The sequence below is a fragment of the Cucumis sativus genome, chromosome 7 (genome assembly GCF_000004075.3).
Source record: "Cucumis sativus cultivar 9930 chromosome 7, Cucumber_9930_V3, whole genome shotgun sequence".
NCBI lineage: Eukaryota > Viridiplantae > Streptophyta > Magnoliopsida > Cucurbitales > Cucurbitaceae > Cucumis > Cucumis sativus.
Window position 1 is genome coordinate 15965322 of NC_026661.2, and position 23435 is coordinate 15988756.

The 23435-nt window shown below is 35.7% G+C and overlaps 1 protein-coding gene across 3 annotated transcripts in view; it reads right to left on the reverse strand.

Moving 5' to 3' along the window:
• Nucleotides 1-23435, reverse strand: part of LOC101212178 (transcription initiation factor TFIID subunit 1) — a 31756-nt gene extending 8321 nt beyond the window's left edge. Inside the window, exons 1-15 of one of the 3 annotated variants that reach the window (XM_011660904.2) lie at nt 23140-23435; nt 22819-22882; nt 21540-21643; nt 21149-21211; nt 20926-20971; nt 15946-16197; nt 14333-14445; nt 13750-13918; nt 12425-13532; nt 9759-9961; nt 9367-9604; nt 7140-7476; nt 4414-4623; nt 4147-4230; nt 590-793 (exon numbers count right to left, since the gene is read on the reverse strand). In XM_011660904.2, the coding sequence (XP_011659206.1) occupies nt 590-793; nt 4147-4230; nt 4414-4623; nt 7140-7476; nt 9367-9604; nt 9759-9961; nt 12425-13532; nt 13750-13918; nt 14333-14445; nt 15946-16197; nt 20926-20971; nt 21149-21211; nt 21540-21643; nt 22819-22864 (3177 nt within the window). In that variant the 5' untranslated portion in view covers nt 22865-22882; nt 23140-23435. Of the gene's footprint in view, nt 1-589; nt 794-4146; nt 4231-4413; nt 4624-7139; nt 7477-9366; nt 9605-9758; nt 9962-12424; nt 13533-13749; nt 13919-14332; nt 14446-15945; nt 16198-20925; nt 20972-21148; nt 21212-21539; nt 21644-22818; nt 22883-23127 lie in introns of all 3 variants that reach the window. The other 2 variants (XM_011660905.2, XM_011660903.2) reach the window with 2 other exon arrangements.

Genomic DNA, 23435 nt, shown 5'->3' on the forward strand with positions numbered 1-23435 from the left:
ACTAGGATCAGTTTTCTTAATTGATTAAGATTGTGATTAGTTTCCTTCATTTATTTGGATTATGATATGCTCTCTTTTATTAATTACGATTAGGTAAGTTTGCTTTACAACTTTTTGATGTTCACAACTTTTGCTTTACAATTGTCTTCTAATGTTCATAACTTTTGATTCACAATAAAGACTTTGATTATATTATTGGAAATTTCTTTCCTGTCTTTTACGCTACATCACCAGAGCAACTAAAGGTGATTACGGGAGAATTTCAATTAGAAACTAAATAAGAATAAAATTCTTAAAAGGGTGCCCCTCATTTTGCACCAATACAAAGCAGTAAACAAAACCAACTCCATGAGCTACCAAAAAAGTCTCTAAGAAGTCATGTTATCCAACAATCAAGTGATGTTAATCTTAACATTTACCAATGGCAAACAGTCCTTTGAACTGTTACTTTTGTACGCCAATTTCTTTCGTACTATTTTCTTTCACAAACAAAATATAACATAAGATAAAACAATTTCAAAAACTCGACAAAAAGGACAGTAGATGGACCAGACTCTAGCTATAATGAAGATTATTTAATATTCATTACCTGGGTCGTACAAGCAACAAAATTGCTACTCAAGTTCCAGGGTGTTATCTGCAACTCCCTTTCAATGTGAGATGCAGCAGCTAGGGTAATAGCTTCATCAGGAAGTCTACTCATTGCAGATGAAATTGCAGAGGGATGGACCTCCGAAAGTCCCAAATGTTTCAGACGGTATAAACCAGCTTGCATGCTTTCATACTTGCACACCTAACATTTTTATAAAAGGAAGATGGTATAAGAATAAAGTAAACAATACAAAGATGCAAAAATGTATTCTATAGTATAGGCCCTAGATTTACATTCATAATAATTTTAATGGAATATGGATAACAGTTCCTAGACATGCTAGGATTTTCTGTTGGTTATTCTCATATCTAAGTTCCATTGTGCGAACGTGGTTTGAAGGCCAAAAGGAAGGAGATTGCAATACTTATTTTTTACAACAAATGGCTAGTGGTCAGAAGAGTAGGAAAAGGATTGGTCATTTGATCAATGATTTGGGAGATTATTTTTTTTTGAAACGGAGATAAGCCTCTTTAGTAATAATAATAAGAGACTAACGCTCAAAGTACAAGATAATTATACAGAGAACAAAATGGCTAAAACAGATACAAACAATAACCAAAACAAACTCAGCAATAAAAGCAAACTAATCAAAATCTTCTAACCTGGAACAACAAATGGAATCTGGAATGAAAACTAGGTACAAAGTAATTAAAACAGATTTGCCAAAAGGAACCCAAAATAAGCTGACACCTTGCCAAAAAAATGCTTTGAGATGAGTGAAGAGGGAACACCAAGAGGATAACAATCAGCCTTGCTGAAACATCACTATGGTGAAACCACAAAACTCCTACAAAAACAATATAATTATTCAACCGGATGGAATATTTTTTAGCCCAGCTTCTTCTTTGATTCTTGGCAGAGTACTAGTTCCGAATTAAGTGTTTCAAGAGACTTGAATCCCAATCTCTTTAACTGCAACCTCCAAACCACACAAGTTTCACTATACATATTCCAATGTAACCGATTGTTGAACCAAACAGAGATTAAAATAAGATCTCAAACGGAAACTAGTTTGCATTCATCAACTAGCAACTTTAAATAGGCTGGAATTTCGCAAAGCTGAGACTGAGAGTGACATCTAGTTTTCAACATTCCATTCCTCTTCACTCTGAAACAAATTATTAAGATATATTACCTCTACTACAATCTGTGATCTCAACTGTGGCAGGCATCAATCCACAAAGATTCTATTTAACTTCAATTTTAGCTCACAGCAATTTGTTAAGTTAAGAGTATCTGAATCAATGACAATGTAGATCCGTGATTATCTTACTAACAGATAGTAAATTGTAAAAGATATCTTAGGCACATGTAACACATTTTGTAAAAGGAGACCATCAAAGGGGAAATATGACCCTTGCTCGCAATAGGAGCAAAGGACCCATCAGCCATCCTAATTCTTTCATTGCCAGCACATTGGACATGCAATATAAAATGTCAGAGGATTCTGCTAAATGGTTTGAAGCACTTGAATCAAGTATCTAGGGTTTCTTCAAATCGGTGCTGGTAACACTAAAGGATTTAGATGTATTTGATTGTGCAATGGCTCCAAGAGGAGTACCAAGATCATCTTGATACTCTCATAAAAGCCCTACTAGAATTATACTTGTCATTTGGCAGACATTTTACCATGTGGTGATCAACTATGTAACTTCCAACAACTGTCTTTCGTATGCCAAGGTTTCTTACAATGTTCACACACCGGGGCATTTTGCTTTTCACTTTCAGAACTGAAGGACTTCACACTAAAGATTGCAGAATCAATACCAGAAACAATCACAATGTTCATTGCACTTGTGTGATCTTTCTCTAACCGACCCTCATAACATACCTCCACCAATGAAGGAATAGGCCTCTAACCCAGTATCGACCACGAACTAAGTCAAACTTGGAATTCAAGCCTGCAAGGAATTATATACACGATCAACTTCCTCAAATTTAGAGTACTAGACACCTCCACAAGGGTAGCTTCAGACAATCCTTCAACACAGTTCCATCTCTTGCCAAACCAGGGACGGCTCGTTAAAATATGAAGTGACATCAATTGTCCCCTACTTACACTCATGAACCTGCTTGCGTAGAGTATAAAGGCATGATGCATTCTGCCTCTTTAAGTAGAGCTTCCAAAATGTATCTCATATGTCCCGTGCCATAGCAGCACACAACAAAGGTTTCCTAATTTGAGGTTCCATACTGTTAACCAGCATAGACCGAAGAAGAGAGTCCCTCCTTTCCAGATCTGCTCTTGTGGTCTCTTGGTCTAAGTCACGGTACCTCACCTATTAAATTGTGATGCCCCTCAAAGGCCATCTTAATGAATTGATACCACAAGAAATAATTCCAACCATTCAATTTCTCCCCTCCAATTACTCCTTGGAATTTCCTATGGAGCCAAATAAATAATTTGTAGCAGTAAAGATAGGATAGAGGTTACTGCGTTCTCCAAATACATCAATAAGACTGAAGGAGTGGCAGAATTTGTGGAGTCTGTGGAATAGAGCTTCCCTAAGGGCAGTTGTCTGAAGATTAATCAACTGTTGTTGAACCATTACTAGAAATAAACTCACCAAACATTGATGTTCATAACTAGGCGATGCGTGATGAGGAAAACTCAGTTGCTGCGAGAAGCTTGTTGCCACAGCAGGAAATTTACCTCTATGGTAGACAGACGACTTACTAATCTCGTTTTCATGGTGCATGTTTCGATTAGAGTTTCTATCAAAGGGTTGTAGCGGCACAAGAGTTGGAACGGATGCAAGGACTGAAGATAATGATCAACGGCAACTTGGACAGCAACGGCTGTATCGGTGCTCCGGCATCTTCTCCGGCAGCGACGATTGGTGGCGGCAACTGTGACTGGTGGCAGAGCTGGTGCAAAACTAAAGTTATCTTGCACAGGTTGGTTTTCATCAATGGTGGCTAGGGTTTCGTCACCACTCGCTTATACTATATTGAAAAGAGAAACGTATGGTATACGTGGAAAACCCTAGTATAGAAGAAAGAACCATCATAGAACCCACTCTTATTATTTTCTAATAATCAAAAGAGTACAAGAGGGAAGAATGTATATACGCTATAATAATCCCTATCAAAAAAGGAAATAAAACTAGGGTCAATAAATTACACAAATACACTTGGGGCTATAAACACTCCACCAGTCCCTAATATCCAACATAATCTCCAACAATAATAAATAACTTGATATGTTGGATATTATATCAAATTTACCCTCGCCCATCATCTTAAGCTTTTGAATTGAATTGGTGATCTAAGATGATGTACTCATCTCAAAGGAATAATTTTGAATAGTCTTTACTTCCAAAACTTAAGTCCTATCACTCTTTTGTGGGCTTGTTTTTTAGTAGCCCTGTGTATTCTTTTATTGTTTTTTTCCTCAAAGTCATTTTTATTTTAAAAATAAATAAATAAAGTAAAATAAGAGATAAATTCGTCAATAAAAAAGGAACCAAGGAGAAGGTGCTTATGTTGCTTACATCCTCAGGTGTCACAGCATCTTTCTTCAAAGAAAGGCTTGCATTGCGCTTCTTAATTAAAATAATCTGTCCACTAGAATTTCTCTGCAGTATTATATATGATTTCAGTCTAAATAGTTCACAATGAAGATAAGCATGAAGAAAACTTCTCAGAAAAAAAAAAGGACGAAGTAAATTTATTACATTGTAAAGAACAAATGAGGGCAGGCTGTTTATTCAAATAGGGCTTATAAATATATTATTCATATAAAAACGTTATGAACTAACCTGCTGAAGAGCATATTCCTTCAGTTTCTTCCTAATTACAGTCTCAGACAGATAGGGAAATTGAGAAGGTAGTTCATCAACACGGATGTCAGGGATTCGTCTACGCTTTTCAGCAGCAAGGAATTCCCGAAACATATACAAAGTTAGTCTATTCATCATAAAAATTTGAAGAGACTTTGTTCCAGGAGAAAACACCTCCATCAGCGGCTCCTGCACAAAATACCAATTAATAGGGTTGACGCTGACAGCTTGATGAAGGATATTAAGAATCTGCTTGGGTAAAAGTGCTTAAAAGTGTTTCTAAGTGAGGAAAAAATTAAAAATGATAAAATAACTAAAAAAAGTCTCTTAAGCACATAAGTAAAATCCAAACCAACCCAAATATTTATTTTCTTTAACTTCTACAACTGTATTGGAAACAAAAACGAGAAATCAATAGGACAAGTTATTAGACTGCATCTGAAATAACGAGGGATTTGATTGTTTGAACATGCAGCAGGGCAGAGGATTTGAGTCGGAGGTCACGTGGGATGACCAACAGAGCATTAACAAATTTAGTCGGTTGAACAATCGGTTCCACGAGCTTGAAGATGAGATTAGAACTGCCAAGGAAACAAATGATAATCTAGAGGATGCAAGTAATGAGTTGATTCGTTTCCATATTTGGAGAAGTTTTTGCCCATAAACCAAAGGAAGAAGTTGAAAGCCGGTTGGAACAAATGAAAGAGGAAAATGTTAAGAACTTGGAGAAACTTGAGGAAGAAAAGGATTCTATCGTGGCCCAGATGGCTGAGTTGAGGAAAATTCTGTATGGGAAGTTCAAAGATTCCATCAATCTAGAAGACGATTGATTAAATACAGATGAGATTTTTCTGAAGCTGTTTTGATTCTATGTTAGGATCTTGATGTTGTATTTCTCTCATGTGGTCCATGTAGTCTTGGAATCCTCTGAATTTGATTTGAGAAAGTGACATAATAGAAAGTTGATAGTTTATTCAAGATCAATAAATGCTTATGGTACTATTTTTGTCTATGAAAAATAGACTGCATCTGATATTATTTCAATTTCCATCAGTTGACCTCATTTCCTAAATTCAAACCAATCAACTTAGTATCCTTTCCACAAATTGATTTAATAAAATAATTTAGTCCGCAACTATACATTAAATTTTTTGAGATTGATTAAAAATTTAAAATAGTTAACCTCCATGGTGGCTATACCATTTGATCACAAAGTGGCTAGGGAATAACCTTGCCTTATTCTTGACAAAGACTTCCAACACAAACAAAGTTCAAGCCGACCCATTCATAACGCTGATGTCTCACATCCTCATAATATTTTCGAAAAAACTCTTCGAAAGTAGTAATACTGCTGGAGGAAAATGACTGTCAAACTTTAGCTCTCCTCATGTCTTCTTCCTAGTGTTCTCTTCCCAAGAAATTTTCAGGATTCTCAATTCACATGCATTCCTTTCTAATTTTGGTTTATCTCTAGTTTTCTTTGTTTATTTTTGTCTTTTATTGCCCATCTTTGTTTATTTTTGTCTTTTATTGCCTGTCTTTGTTTTTTATTTTCAACCGTTGAGCATTAGTCTCTTTTTCATTCCCTTAATAAAAAGTTTCATATTCTTTCCTAAAACTGCGAAGTTGAGCCTTGACCTCAACAGCGTTTAGTTTTCTGCTTGCCCCTGAACTATTGGGATAAGAAAACCCATAAAATGTATATTATAATAAATTAATAATGAATATAAACATGAAATAAATTATTTGTTCAAGGACCAAGTATTTTTTATGCGAACAACTTTCATTTAGAAAAAATCAAAGAATACATAGGCAAAAAAAGTCAAAAGACAAACAAAGCCCACAAAAAAGGGAGACTCCCTCTAAAAGCAGGAACTCCAACTACATATAATCACGTCTATAAAATAGTTACAAATGAAGCCCATCAAGAAACATGAAAAGGAACAAGTTATTCTCACATCTGACCCCATTGTCTTCTAACCATTTGAATATATAACGCTTGATGTTGACATAGTACAAGGAATCAAATTCAAGAATCAAAAGACATCTGGAATCCGTGATTTTAGTACCTTAGGACAATAATATACTTTCCACTAGTCCCCAAAGATATTTACATAACAAATTACAACTGATGGTTCAAACCGAAAATCTAACTTCGAATCAATCAAGTTTGTGTTACATTACATATACATTAGCACTTAAGAATTATAGTTTAGTATAATATTCAGCAACTTAGTTGCACGAAGATGAAATTCTTCTACTCGACTGGATATTATGTTAATGTACAATAAGAAATTGAAAACATCATGACTGTCTTAAAACTAGAAGAATTCCTAGAAATTTTGTCCTTTCTCAATATTACTTAATGTGATCTAAATAGTGGGATGCTATCCTTTCATTTATAGTTGGACCCTTCTCCACAAATTGTCAAAAGTGGGATTTCACGCCCTCTCACGCTTTCATCCTTTCTCAGTATTATAAATATCCAAAAACATTAAGAGTTTATATCTATGAAAATACAGCAAGCAATCAAACCATGATCTATTAAAGTACAAATTCAACCAAATATATGAGAGAAATTTTGGTAAAATTAATACAAGAAAAAAGAATGCAGTCAATCAAACAATCTAATCCAATTAAATAGAATTTAAAAAAAAACAAGAAACAAAAAGAGAGAGAGAAACAAGAAACAAAAGAAAACCAACCTGCTGGCCTACTGCAAAATTTCTGTCAACACGTCTCAGGGAAAGCTTCCCCTTTGCAGAACGGACCAATATATAATCAGTCATGGGCACCTTATGGGAAAATACAGGTGCCCTGTACATGTTTGTTTCAAGAGATGCCTGTACAGAACCACCTTTTAGTTCCCCAAGATAAGGAGATTTATCTGAAGGTTCGAGGATAATGACATGTCCTAAACTATCCCCCCCATTTCGCAACAATGCACCAGTTTGATCATCAGGAGACGACTTCTGATAATAAGTGCACAGCCTTGCCCCCATTCCAATGTTGCCCAAAAGTAAAGGCCTTTCTTCACAATACCTACGACAAAGATAACATAATTAGTGAAAGAAGTTAAAGGAAACAAGACATTTCATAGAATCAAAAGAGAGTAACACTCAAAGTACAATGAAACAAAAATAAAGCAATTACAGCCATCTACAACCATTAATGAACACAGTAAAGAATATCCATCCCAATTATCAAGAACCTAATCATGGAACAAATTGGCAAAAAATTAATTAAATCTTCACTCCTTTCAAAGGTCTTCCCAATGAAGAATGAGTAGCCCAGTGAGTAAAATTAATGATATCTCCAATGCACCAAGATTAAACACAATAATTAACAACATTCTCTTCAAACTAAATACAAAAATAAGTACCTAGAGTGCAGCAACTTTGACTTCCGTACTCACCAAGGATAACAGCAAACAAGTATCTAACCAGAGGACTTTGAACCAATGTTAACCAGAGAAAAAAACTGCTACTTATATGGTAAATTTTAGTTTGAAAGTTTTCCATATAACTAGCAATTGTTTTTTCCTTTTATCACAAGAATGAACAGAAGGTAAGCATAGCATGTCAACCAATTACATTACCAACTCCTAACTTTCTCTAAGCTCACATTAATGTCAATCAGCAAAGTTTTTGCTACGTTCAATTACACCAGAACCAGCCCAAACTAAATCTAAGATATGGAAAATAAATTCAAAGGCCTTCCGAAGTTATTTTGTCCCAAAAGATTGTTTCTCCATCCCTTGGGCCCTTATTCTATTATTTTGCTTAAAGCTTCCATCAATTTTTCATATTCTTCAAGTTTTTGGTATTCCTTCGGCTCGATCCCACAGCCTCAATCCCAACGAACAACAGAGGAGAACCTACTTATAATCGTAACTCATTGACCTATCCTACGGAGATGAAATTCGATGGAGACAGAAGCGTAAAATGAAATGGGCCAAGGAGGGGGATGAAAACAGTAGATTCTTTCATCAGTTCCTATCGTTTTGGAAGAGAAAGAAAAGATATGATTGTGGAGCTGCTATCTAGACAGGGGCAAAGCTTAGCAGATGACTGTGATATTAAAATTGAGTTTCTTGACTTATATAGAGATCTGTGCACCAAACGACTGGGTAACAGATCACCTCCAGCCATTGACAATTGGGCTCTAGAACTATAGATCAGGCTCTTGCATTAGAAACCCCATTTACTGATCTGGAGATTTGGCATGCCTTTCAGGAGTAGTATTTTTGGGCATTGTTTCTCCTTTCTTATTTCCAGTGGGATTTTTACATCTCGTTTAAGGCTAACAGTTTCCAGTTAGGTTGGAGTCTTTAAGAAGTTGTCCCTTAATTGTTTTGTGTTTGTAAAGATTGAGGAGTTTCATTTTGGTAGAATCATTCGAACATTTCACGATTTGCTGCTATTTGGTTTTTTAGTTTGAAATCAATTTGTTTAGAGTTACGTCTTCTACTTTTGGTTGTATTTGATCGTAATGGTTGTAATTGCTATATTTGTTTTTCTATATTTTGTATCTTGAGCATTAGTCTCTTTTCATTCAATCAGTGAAAAAGTCAGTGTTTCATTTTAGTATAAAAAAAGTTCAATTCAATGGACTGTTTGGGATTTTAAATCAATGAAATTTAGAAGACATTTCCCTTTTCATCCTCTTAAATAATAACATATACTAGCAAATATTTTACAGGATTGAGAATTAGGCTATAGCATGCAATGGACTTGTTATCTAAAACAATGAGAATAATCAAGAAAATAAATCCAACTATTACTAATGCAGCACAAACTTCGTCTATGAGCAAGACACTTGAGCAGAATTAACTTGACAGATGAGGCAAGAATCAACATAGAAGAGCCCCAAAATGAACATGGGACTCAAAGCATCAAAATATTCTAAAAGTGAAGAACAACATTCACTTACTCCATCAAAAAAACACGTCCGTCCTTCACAGAAAGATCTGATTTCTTTTTGAATGCTCCAGGAGATCTAACAGATCTATTTTCACCACGCAAATTTTGTGCCCTTGGCATTATATATATTTGCGACCGAACAAGATGAAGTAAGGAATTTGGTTGCACATTTTGGGCAGCCAAAGACTTTTCTCTTTCAAGCTCCTTTCCAGAATAAAATAATTTAATCATTTCAGAGGGCTTCATATCTAGCCAGGATAGAAAAAAAGGTTATGAGCCCCATGTTATAATTTAGTGACAAGGATGAAAAAGAACATGTGATCATACAGCACACACATACATTACACAAATTGTAGAAAGGATAAACTAGTGAAAAATACCCAAAAAGAAAAATTTGATAACCTAGCTTCTTGGAAGCTTTGGCCATGATGGACGAAACAGTCTCCTCAGGATCAACAATATGTTTACTGCCTTTGCCTCCTAAACTCTTCAGAATAATTTTCATTGGTCCTTGAGTAGGTAACTTCTGTAGTTCTCTGACAGTCATCTCATTATCATGTGGATACCATAAAGCTTTAGGACGATGAAAATTAGCTAGCTCTTTGCTGCAAAGAAGTAGACAAAAACACGTTGATGGAGTGGAAATTGCTTTCGATAAAATATAGCCATCATCCAAAAGAAAAAACAATGACAAATGTATGATGATACTCATTGATCAAATTTTGTTGTAGTTGTATGATACATTTTGATCCCTCTGTTCTTGAGCACTCCTCCTCTTTATCGCATAATCTTTTCTTGGTTTTATATCCGTACAATACTCATAAGGCATTCTTCCCCTTTATCAATAGCTTTATCTTGGTTTTATATCCTTATAATACTCATATCCGTACAATACTCATAAGGCATTCTTCCCCTTTATCAATAGCTTTATCTTGGTTTTATATCCTTATAATACTCATAAGTCATAAGCAATACCCAAAAATAACAAATCAAATCAAATGGCATCAAACATTGCAGAAAAACTAACATGTTGAAGCTATAACTCAATCAAGTGGAGCTCAATACATCTTCCAAAGATGTAAATAATATCTGAAAATAGTTTATCCTAATTAGAGCTGATATCTCGACTGGATACATGAAGACAGATTTTTTTCCTTCAAAATCAACCATTTTCCTCTCTCAATATTTTTTGTTAAAAAACTAAGTGATTTTTCTTCAGTCAACAAATAATTGTGATTTATGAGAAAGCTCTTCTTTGGTGTCTAAGGTAATAGCTATAAAAGGCATCGTCTTGAAAGAAAAGGTTGGGACATGCACTGCATTCTAGGTTAGAATGCCGATCCTATCTTTGCCGAACCCTTCTCTTAAACACATTTTTCTTTAATGAAAACATCAATTTTCATTAAAAAGAAAAAATTAAAGAACACACGGACATACAAAACACCAAGCCCACAAAAGAAGGAAGACCCCCACTACAAGAAGGGGCTCCAATTATGTATCAAAATATCTATAGGATAATCACAAAAGTCCTATCAACTCTTCCGATCAAGATCCTATCAACTCTTCATCTTCAGGTTCTTTCTCCTCTTCTGCTCTCTACTCCCTTAGAAAGATCAGGGTCAAGATTAAAATCAGAAAGAAAGAAATCTTCAAAGATCTTCCCACATTGTCTCAAGCCCTTTCCTAAGTATTTCATTCAAAAGAAAAATATACAGAAGATTTCGATTAAACAATTCTTAAAGGACCAGATAATTGAAGATCAGGTTCTTGACTTGTTAAAGGCAAAATGCATCCATTCTCAAACCTCAGTTCATTCTGGCAGTTCCAAGATATTTTTAGAGGCTAATCCAGACTTATTGGGAGTTAGTTGCACCCGAATACAAGCTCCAGCTCGTTCTACTAAGTCAAATTCTCATTCTTCTAATCCTACACAGTTTAAGTACTTTGAGTTTTTTTGCCTAACTTGAAGGTGAAATTTTTTAGGGGCTCTCTGAGCAAAACCCCCTCAATCCCTCTAGAAAGAAGGGTGAGTCTTCTTTCAACTCCCCTTTCAGCATTAGTAGTGAGAAAGTGGAGCACTTTGATATGTCAGCCAATCTTGAGAGGCAAAGACATACAACATTAAGAATTATTTGCAGCCACCATAATCCCATTTGTCAAAGGACAATTTGTAAATAGATTTTTAAGATCGTTAATTATAAATATCGTACTTACCTACTTTAAGAAACATCCAGAATATGCTATACAAAATCTTCTAGTACAAAGGCCTCATTTGTTTCACATGTTTTTCAGCTGGATTTCAAACAGATATTTAATTTCCCTGTTTGTTTTACAAAATTTCATGTCTTTAAAACCCAAAATATTATCATCCAGGATTTCATGTTTTTACATTGGTTTCTTAATACCTTGCAAAAGTGTTGGATTTTAATGTATGGGAGATGAACAATAAAAATATAGCTTAATGAATTTATAAATCAATATCAATTATTTATTACTTTTAATTGTTAAATATAAATATATTACTTCGAAGTGTTAAATTTCAACTAATAACTTTACAATTAATATTTTTTACTATCTTAACTGTTTAATATAAATTATTATTGTTAATTATAAATATTCTAATTAGTTTACATTTATATAATTATTTGTAGTAATTAATTTAATTATGTTGAGTTAAAAGGTATTCTTTTTCTTTATCTAGTAAATAATTAATTAATATAACAATAAATTAATTTATGTTAAATTTAATTGATCTCTAGCATCTAGTTAAGTAATTATTTAATATGACTTTCTACAAACTATTGAATTGAACTCACATATTTAACTTATAACATTAATTATCCTGCACATACCAAACACAAACATTAATTATCCTGCACATGCCAAACACAGACATTAATTATTCCAGACAACTTCGGCACATCAAATATCAGATATTTAATAGATATCTGCGATCCAAACGGCCCCTTGTTGAAGGCCAAGTAATTGACTCATGAAGTTAGTTGAAGCATACATTAGTAGCCCCTTAAAAAAAAAGTAAAAGTAAAAAACTAAAAAATTAGTCTTACTTGCTCAACTTCAGCTTCATTGTCTGTAACATCATTGCGGGTTTTGAATGGAAAACCTTGATACCATGAACTGAACGTTTTTTAGAATTTGATTTCAGTTGCTGAGATGCTTTTCTATTCGAGTAGTGCTTGTCATTAGAAACAAATCGCCAGCCACCTTGACCTCCACTGCCGGATAACTCAAAAGAATTTCCATTGACTGACATTGATGACCGTGTTAAAATCATGGCTCCAGAATGAAACTGAATGTACTTAGAGTCATTTTCATCTGAAATTTCAAAAAGCATGTGTTCATCTTCAAGATCAAATATAAATTTTGGTTTTTCAATAGGTTCATCTGTTTCCCATAGTACTTTGTCTAACCAAGAACCTTCCAGCATTCTTCTGTTCTTTGGAGAAAATTTGCTAAAGGATCTAACAGCATTACTTTGACGCTCATCTGGAATATTTTCCTTTAGACCATCCGATTGGCAAGAATCGTCCACATCCTTCCAGGATTCTAACCTCAACATCTGAGGATGATAAATCACTTCTGGTGATATAGATTCTTCTGTTCTTGAAATTTTTCTTGAGCCAAAAGGCTCTAATAACGGAAAATCACAATGGTAAAGACTCTGTCCATCCCCATTTAGACCAATATGATGTTCTGATCGAACAATCTGAATAGAGACTTGTGGTTCCACGTCCCTATTAGGTGAAGCTTCAATATCAGATCCAGATGCCTTGTAACTCCCAACAGCATTCTTACTTGAGACCGGAGAATCGTCCCACAAAATTCTCTCTTCCCAATTTTGCTGATCTAGAGGGTAAAATGTGTTAAACAACAAAAAATTTGATCCAATGGGAACATTTTCTGCAACAACCTGTTTCATAGGTTCTGCACCACAACAATGGTCTTTTTGTTGCCAGTCCACTCTCGAAGTCATTACATCGACCCCTTGCACAACACCAAATTTATTATATTCCAGATCATCCACATCAAACATAGTAGTATCATCTTTAACATCATACGCTGGTTTCACATATGATACACCTCGACTGAAACCATGCAAAAATGCCTCTTCATCCTCTTCAACAATATCAGATACATCTGCAGACCTATATTTATCTGAAAAGATGGCGGAGAAAGAACAAGATATAAAAAATTATAAGCTCAAATAATAAAAATCCGAAAAACAGTTGGTTGCTAGATTGTTAGTAATGTAACTCTTGATTGTGTTCGTTACAGAACTATAACAGTTCATGAAAATAATCACGCCAGTTTGAGATGAGTTGAAAAGGGACTTGAAATAGAGAGCCGCAAATAAGGTTCAAGGGGCATGCACCTTTACGGGTATAATATCTAGAGGCTCTCTTCTCCTTTTTCTTCAAACTATCATGAACACCAAAAATTTCAGAAAATTGTAAGATTGCCATCCCATTCTCCATGCATAATACAGGTAAGGGAGTATGAGACTTATCGTCCTGTAGCCGCTTCTGTACTTCAGGTGTCCCCTGTGAACAATTCAGACGAGAGAACTGTAATGATGCTTTAGAAAGGATGGTATCATGCAAAATCTAGAACCAACTGGTTACCGTATGCTAAAAGTTAAAGCTATGACTACTTAGATTCGGTTGCATAAAGAACTAACCAAGAGAATAATTATGACCTTTAAAGTGCTAGTTGAACAATCTAGATTTCTTAGTTACATTTACCGCTGTTCTCTGTCACAATGTACATCAAGTTAAGAAACAATAATTCAACCCCACAAAAAAAATCAATAAAATTAGTTTTCTTGTCAAAACGATATTTTTTCACTTTGTAAGACCGTTAAAACAATAGAATAAAAGAAGAAGAATAGCACAACAAGATCCAACAACATTAAGAACTATGAGGAACAAAATGCATAAATAAAATCGCCAACTAACCTCATGCAAACTTTCTGCACGACCAGTTATAACTTCATTATTGAGGGGGGCAGATTCAACTGCAAGAGATTTTTCTCCTTCAGAAACAATCTCAAGGCATTCACCTTGCTCATCTGGAAGAGACATTGTAAAATTGGTCAAATATCACTTACTTACTGTTGGCCAAGAAGGAATCAAAAAAAAGAAAGAGAAAGAGAAAAATTGGTCACACATCAATCACAGACAGTTCTTTTCCTAAACATGCTTAAAGGGGTTGCTATCATCTCATATATGACTCAGAGAGTTAACTACAGAAATTGCCATTATAATCAACTAGGGGTCTAGGACACAAAACTAACATATGTCCACAATATAAAGCCTGTTCACATTGAATTGTGTTTCATTATTAGTTGTTCCTGAATTGCCTCTCAAGAGCATCTTGTCACTTATAGCCTCGCTAGAAATAGAAAGTATAGTTGTAAAATAAGAAGAGAACAAATACCTATCTTCTGACTTAAACGGAAAACACAAAATGTAACAATTTGGAGATAAAAACACAGTTGAGGATTGAGGGCAAGAGTAGACAAAATGCAAGTCTCCATAGTTTTTCTTGTTCCTATTAAACCAAGTTTTCATTGAGAAAAAGTGAAAGAGAACAACCAGATATATGATATATATAAAACAACACACAAAAAGCAGCCAAACTAAAATAAAAATGGCTCGAATCTATTTTTTTTTAAACGGAGAATCTATTTTTTTTTTAAACGGAGACAAGCTTCTTTATAAAACTCAAAGTACAAGGGTATTATACAATGAGAATAATAGCCTACAAAAAGGTGATTAGGAGGCACACCCGGACATCTCAACTAGGTTGACACCCCATAGCACCAACATCATATTCCATAAAAACATCAAAAGAACATATAAGTACCAAATAAACCAGAAAGCAAACAGCCAAAAGGAAAGGAAACACAAAACAGAAAGCAAAGAAAGTACACAGAGGAAAATAACACTTTCAAAAAAGAAACCAAAATAATAAACTCCTATAGCTAACAAAACTGAATAGGAGGTCTTCTATTAGAAGAAAACAGCAAAAATACAAGTCTTGAGCTTCTGAGAAGTGCAGGAAGATCAGCCCTCATTAAATTGGATGAGAGATGAAAGCCGCCCAATTTAAACATAAATCTTGGATGATATACCCTGCAAACTGCATCATGACCTCTTTTCTTTTGATACGGAAACAAAACTTTCATTGAAAAATTGGAGACTAATGCTCAAAGTACCTTTTTTTTTTTAATACTAATGCTCAAATACATGGGGAAACAAAAGTAAGAAAAACATCAAACTTGACAATACAAGGATAAATCCATAATACAATATAGAGACAAAAGCTCTTCAAAATAATAAAACAAACTAGATGAACACATAACTAAAATGAATATTTAGCAAAGAGAACAATTGATAAAGACCTTAACTTGAACAAACCCAAAACCAATAGAAAAGAAAACTTCTAGCTACATCATGACACCAAAAAAAACACAACAAGAAAACTTCTAGCTAGATGGATGCTTATTTAGTAGAAGCCTAGCAGGTGAAATTATAGTAGTGATAATGTAGAGAATGATGAAAAAAACCTGATGCATGGATTATTTGAGGTTCAACGCTGTTATTTACAACATCAGGCACATTTTCAAAGTCCTCGTCGTAATCTTCATCATCAAATACAGAAGCTGTAGGCTCCAGCGTAGACAAAGAAACTTCAGCAGAAAAATATTCTCTTCTTGGCAATAAGTGGTCTTCCTCTCCAGCAGCTTCAATCTCTGGACCATCATACTCTTCGTCGATATCTTCATAATCAACTGCATCTTCAGCCTTTGCATCATAATCTGAGAATACAAATACCGCCCCAGTCAAAGAGAGTCAGATGGTGGAAGATAAATTTACTTAAAATTAACACCAACTTAATATATACATATATGCTTGAAAACTACACCCTATGGACGTGATCTAGTGTAAGCTGAGACTTGTATTTCCCCTTTTGTAAACGGATATGATGAGGGTGCTATGGAGTATCCACCTAGTTGAAAAGTCCAATTGCACCTAATAATCCCTAGATCCCTAGATTTCTATGTCCAATTTGTATCATTGCATTCTGAACTTTCCATGAAAGTGTAACTTCATCCAAAAGGTCAATAACAAACCTAACAACACCGAAAATGTATTATGTCACTCTCCTTAATTTGGGATCGCTCTTGTTTACATGTTTATTTCCTGATCGTATAGGTTTCGAGCATAATCTAGGAGGAATAAGCCCTTAAAGCCAATTACAGGTCAAAACGTCCTAAATTGGAGACTTAGAGCACCCGTCGGGGCAAAAGAATGCAAAAGGGTACCCAGGGGTTGGTGCCTCAACACTAAAACCAAAAGCGTGAAGAAGTTGAAGTGTCTCAAAGTAGCCTGGCACAAATTCCAGTAGCTGCTTGATGAGGAGGCACCATGGCGATCCCTTTGGCACTGCAACACTACAAAGTTAGACAAAACTATGTCACACCGAGTAGAGACACAAAAGCACAGCGTCACAACACTCTCACAATTTCTATGAAACCAGCCCTAGCTGCCAGCACGACTTATCATGGAATTCAAGATTTGGCATCAAAGAACTCCCTCAATGTAAATCGTATTGAATAATTAATTAGACGATCCAGATTAGTACAGCCCTTGATCTTAATGCGAATTAATATGCATGATTAGAATGCTAATCATCTAAACATGTTCATTAATTTGAGAATTTGGACATCCATGTAGCTTTCTAAATGAGATAGGCTTAGCTTATACAATTAAGGTTGCAAGTTTTCACACAAGAATGGTATATGATTAAGTGAGAAAGTTAAGGAGAATTTTGAAATAACCCAAGCTAGATGCTTTGATTAATTGATAATTCACCACATTCACTAATCCCTCCAATATCTTTACTTTAATTTCGCTCATTTCAATCTTTCAAGCTATTTCTCATTTAAAACATTCACCAATTAACCCCTCCCCCCCCCCCCCCCCCAAACTAAAAGCCTTCAATTGTGAGATTGACCAACTCTTTGCGGTTCGGTCATTACCATGCCAATACTACAGAGTCAAAGTAGGCACAAAACTATCATTTGATTGAGCCCAGGGATTCAACACCTCTTTGATCTGACTAGAACCATTAAGCAATTATGATAAGGCGAGCAAGTTAAGGAGAATTTCGAAATAACTATGATAAGGCATGGGAAAAACCACCTGACCCTACAACATTTGGGTGTCAAGGAAACTCGTGGAAAATTAATCCGTAGGTAGGTGGCCACTCTATGGTGCACGTGTAGGCTTAAGGTTTAACTTAATCGTGCTTAACTTAATCTCTACAAGTGACCCATTAAATAAGCTTAAGAAAGTTCTAGGAAGTTTCCTTACTTCTTCTTGCGCAATACCCTTCTTTGCATGAAAACACCTAAACTTCACAAGTCTTATCGCATAACCTTTCTCGCAAACTACCTTAATTAAAAACTCTTAATCTGTAGTTTGCTTCAAAACGCCTTCCTCAAAACATTTAGTCAACCATTACTTCTTAACTTGGGTATGGGTCTTACAATTGGTCTCTGTAGAGGTTTCTGGTGTATTATTGGGGATTTTAATGTTGTTAGATGGGTTTCTAAGAAGAGTGCAAGCAGGTGCATCACTAAAAGTATGACCATTTTTAATAATTTAATTGAAGAGATGGATTTGATTGATATTCCCATGAGAACCAGCCTCTTCTCTTGGTCCAGGACCAGATCCTCTTTTGTTGCTTCTAAGTTTGATAGATTCCTTCTCTTCAAGCATTGGGTAGATTTTTTTCAAAATGTTGTTGTGAACAGACTACCTCATGTCACTATGTGGATTTTTATTTTCGCTTATGGATGTGAATGAGGGTGCTAAGGGAGTACCAACCTAATTGAGATGACTGGGTGCGTTTGTTGATCCTCCCCCTCCCCCTTTGCTGTATGTCCCTCATGTACTTTGAAATTTGTCTCTCTATTTTCATTATTAATAATAGACTACCTCATGTCACCGTTGATCACTTCCCCATTCTTCTTCGTTTGGGCTTGCAGTCTTGGGCCTCAACCCCTTTTAGATCGAAAATATGTGGTTGAAGCATCATATTTTTAGTAAAAATTTGGAGACTTGGTGGAGAGGTCTGAAGGCGAAAGGATAGTCGGGTTATGTGTTTAGGGAAAAGCTCAAGGGCTTATATTCAAAAGAATTGGAATGAGAAGGTCCTTGGAAATGCCAGCTGCCAAAAGAAAAGTTTGTCTGAAAAGCTTGAGTTCCTTGATAAACTCGAAGAAAAAGGGATCTTTTTTTAAAAAACGGAAACAAGCCTCTTTATGAATGTTAATAAAGGGACTGATGCTCAAAGTACAAGAGAATTATACTAGGAGCAAAAAGGAGTAAAATGACTAAAATATCAAAACAAGAGGAAAGGGTCTTCTCCAATGAAAGTAGAGCTGAAAGGGCTGTTCGTAAGACAGATTCAACTCAGTTGGTGATCAAAGAGCAGATGGACATCAGCCAGAATAAGCAAAATTGTAATTTCGATGCTGGAAGACAGCGAGAGTAGAATTCTTCTTAGAGACAATGAGATTGATGATGGGATTGTTAGATTTTAAAGCAGATTGTATATGAAAGACAACAATCCCCGTTTTATCTGTGACGGGCTGCATTGGAAACCAATGAACATTGAAGCTAGGCAGGCACTGGAGGCTCCTTGCAAAAAGGAGGAGATTCAGGTTACAGTCTTTGAATTGTGGATCATAAAATTGCCAAGGCCTGATGGCACGATCAGGAAGTTTTATAAAAACTCATTGAACATTTTAAAAAGTGATATAATTGAAGTGTTCCACGAGTTTTTTAAAAATGGAATTATAAACAAAAGGTGCAATTAAACTCATATATGCTTGATCCCCAAAAAGAAGAAGCCTACATGGGTGAGTGAGTTCCATCCCATCAGCTTGGTGACATCTGTATAAAATTATATCAAAAGTCCTTACCAAAAGACTAAGAAAGGTCCTTCCTTCTACCATACATGATGCTCAAATGGCTTTTGTGGAAGGGAGTCAAATCCTTGATGCCATTCTAACTACTTTGGAATCTCTCGAAGAATGGAAGGTAAAGGGGAAGTAGGGAGCTTTGCTAAAGCTTGATCTTGAGAAGGCTTATGATAAAGTCGACTTGACCTTCCTCGATGCGATCCTAAAGCTCGAAGGTTTTGGGAAAAGATGGAAGAGGTGGATTGGGTTGTCTTTCAACTATCAATTTGTCTATCACTATCAACGGAAGACCACGTGGGAAGATTATGGCACAACGAGGGTTCAAGCAAGGGGACCCCCTCTCCTCTTTCTTATTTGCTATTGTGATTGACCACCAGTATTTTTGCAATATAGTAGAAAGAAGAAAAAGGAAGTAGCTCGTATGGATAAGGGAGAAAGTAGTGGGAGTGGAAACCACCTTGGTGGGGACCATAGTTAGTTATGGAAGAGGGAGTTATGGAAGGAGGAGTTAAAAGAAATGGAAGAGGAAAAACAAGGGGGTGGAAGTTTTATTCTGGTAAAGTGGGCTGCTGTTTCCTGGAGTGCAGGGAAGGCAGAGGATTAGTGTTCAGACTAGTTTAGTAATTTTATTTCTATCTTTGCTTAATTGCTGTGTTGTTTTGTGGTTTGTTCTTTGGGTTGCTTATTATGTAAAGAATGTGGTTTTGAATTTCCTTGTAGTCATTTTGGAAATATATGAATATACAAGAACACCTTTCCTAGTGTTCTATCATATTGTTGGCAATGCCTTTAGTAATCTTGTTCACTATTGTAAAGAAAGAAGATTGATCCAGGGCTTTTCCTTTGGAAACCCCTCGGTTGAGGTAACGCACCTTTAGTATGTGGATGAGACTTTGATCTTCTGCTCTTGGTGTGATGACAATCTTAGGGCTTGATTGGTGGTCTATTGTAACCCTTGGTTTGTAGAATAGCTAAAGCAGCTAGACTAATAATGATTGATATTAAGTTGCTTTCATTGATAAGCTTAGAAAATGCACAGTTCACAAAATACTTTTAGTAAGCATTGTGAAAAAGCATTTGAAGAATAGGGTATCTGTTAGGCTACCAACTAAAATATCAAATAAAATACCCAACAATGGCTAAGCAGAAGCAGTACTCTGATATCCTTTATTTAAGTATAAGCCAAAAGATGTCTACAAGTAACAATAAAGAAATATAACAAGGAAAGAAAACAGCAAATGAACATATCAGCACCCTTTACACAAATGGAGACCCTCTTACAGCTACAGCCGCCTACCCATCAGAAAGATGACAAAATAAAACCTAGCTACCCTCTCTCTATCAATCACTATTTGTAGCCTTCCTAAATTTCTTCCCAGTGGGTCCCACTCAGAATGATCTCTTTCCCCAATCATTCTTTCTCATTAATAGCGGACAAATTCCCTTTTTTATCCTTCCTCGCATATGTGTGAATAACTGGGCGTCTCACAGTATCAAACATAAAAACAAAACGTGCAACACTACAAGGTAAATTTTCCATGAATACAACTTCACCTGGCTCAACAGCATCCGATTGTATTCTTGATGATTTCGTTGACAACTGAAAAAATTGAAAATTTTCAGTCCTCAAAGAAAAATGGTACAACAATAAGAACCTATCAAACTTGGAAAGACACAGGAGTCATCTGTTATTAAAGATGCAAACAAGAAGCTACATACAAAGACCCCTAAAACAAATGAAACTGTATAATATTCAGAAACTTAAAAGACTTCTTACATCAATATCTGTCAAAGTTGGACCCAACTTATCGGCCAGTGCATCCAGATGTTCCTTAGCATCCTAAAACACAAGATTGTATCCTCAGCATCCATGATACAATATGATCAGAAAATGAGTGTCAGACAAATAAGATGAAAGGTGAATTATTTAAACGAACTGTTCGTTACAATTGTAACAAGTTAACGCTTTCTTCAGAATTTGCATACCGTAACAGCTTATGCATGGAAGATAACAAGTCTATTTGCAAAAATATTTGGTGCCAAAACCAGATTTCAATACAATAACCTTCTAATAGAATGAGTTTGTTGCTCACATTTTAAAGGCACATTGTCCTACTCCTATAACAGATTTAATTTTACAAATATGTCACAAAAAGCAACAATCTTACCTCATCAAGATAATCGGCATCAAGATCACCAGAATTATCCACATTCCCGAACATAAACCCCAAGAATCGATTGCCACCACCAGCATCCTCATAGTCGTCGTCATCTGAAGTTAAAATATAATAAATATATGTGCATGGTTTTCTACTCGTGATCAACAATAATACATAACTTTTTTGTTTTTAGTTTCTAAAATAGATTTTGAAAGCTGTTGAAGTTAATAAAAACAATACCTCATTTTCTGCCCTAAAGTTACCTATGCCTTACCCTGTGCAGTCCAACAACTCGGACACCACATCCTAACCCTTCCCTTCATCCAACCCTTTTCATAACCATAAGATGTCTCTCAAAAGTTTCTCCAAAGTCTTACCAACTGACACAAGGTGAGGTGTTTGAAGGTGTTCCTCACTAGTGGATCCCAAAACGATATGCCCCAAGGGTTATGACAAAAAGAAATTCCTAAACGATGAGCACCGTAAGACTCTATACTTCGTTAGAAAAGGGCAACCTAAAATAATATGCCCATGAGTTACGTGGATCATAAAAGTGATTTGGTGTTTACATAGATCCGCAGCATTTAATGTAGGAGTGGTACACAAAACCTGTGAAAGTTCCTGATCCTACATTGTGTATTCTAAAAATTTCCCAAACATCCCTCGTTGCCTAACAACCTACACTGACTGACATCCTACATAAGGTTGAACCACATCAAGTTCTTAAAGAAGTGAGACCTAATGCTATGTGATTGAACTGACACGAGATCTACACTCCAAATGCAACAATATCTCACATCTGTTAAATGCTACCAGTGGGAATGGGATGAAGAATGGTTTCTACTCCAGTCCGAGTACTTGTGTTGGTGGAGAGGAGGAGTTTGGAGTAGGTAATTCATGTCTAATTGAATTTCCATGAGTTACTAATTGCTTAGTATCAGTCAATATAAATTTTAAAAATTTCTGTGAAAATTAGAATTAAGGAGATCGTTCACTATAAGTTCATTGTATTATAATTTGACTTCATTGTCATACTAAGCCTATAAATAAGACACCCAGGTGTGGTATACCAGATGTTTTTGAGAAAATGTACAGGAGACCAGATTTGACATTAATGAAAACTCATGATTTAAGTTTGCTACACCAACCCCATTCATGCCTAAGATGAGGAGAACAATAAGAAAGAAAAAGATGTTTAGACAATCAAACTGTAAACTTCCTATCATGAAAAGATAACAAATCCATTCAAACAAAGAGCCTGAAACTGGTTTAAATCAAGTGGCTTTACCTTCATCCCTTTCGTCTGGGGAATCACCATATGTTTCGCCGCCCATCTAAGTCCCACTCCTCTTCTAACAAGAGAAAAAAGGAGGACCATAATTACAAGAACAACATATAACGCCGTATGCTACGCTTGCTTAAAAGAAAATATAATGTGAGACTGTAATTAGAATCTTCATGAATTTACGACCTTGTCCCAGTGTTGAAGAAAAAAAAAAGTTTTGAAAGAAGTAAGATAAAGATAGGCGTGGAATCAATTACACCTAGTCTAGGCGCAAGCATGTAAAGAAAAATTAGTGTCGGGGTGGGCAAGAACCGTAAATCAGACCCTGGCCGCAAGCGACGGAGAAATGAAGGGAGCTGCAGCAGAAGGCGATGACGTGGCTGCGGAGATTGCTGCAGAGAGAGAATAGAGATAACCGGGTAGTGGCTCGCCGGCGAGCGGTTGCGCCTGCGGCGGAGAGGAAGACTGGCGAGAGAACAAAAACAAGAGATCGGAGAAACTATATAACTGAGGGTGCCGGGCCCGGGGAACGAAGGGGGAGGATTTTTTCCTCTTTTTTTCAAGTGAGAAAATGTTTTTCTTTTTCTTAACACGATTTTGATCGGAACACTTTTAAGTTG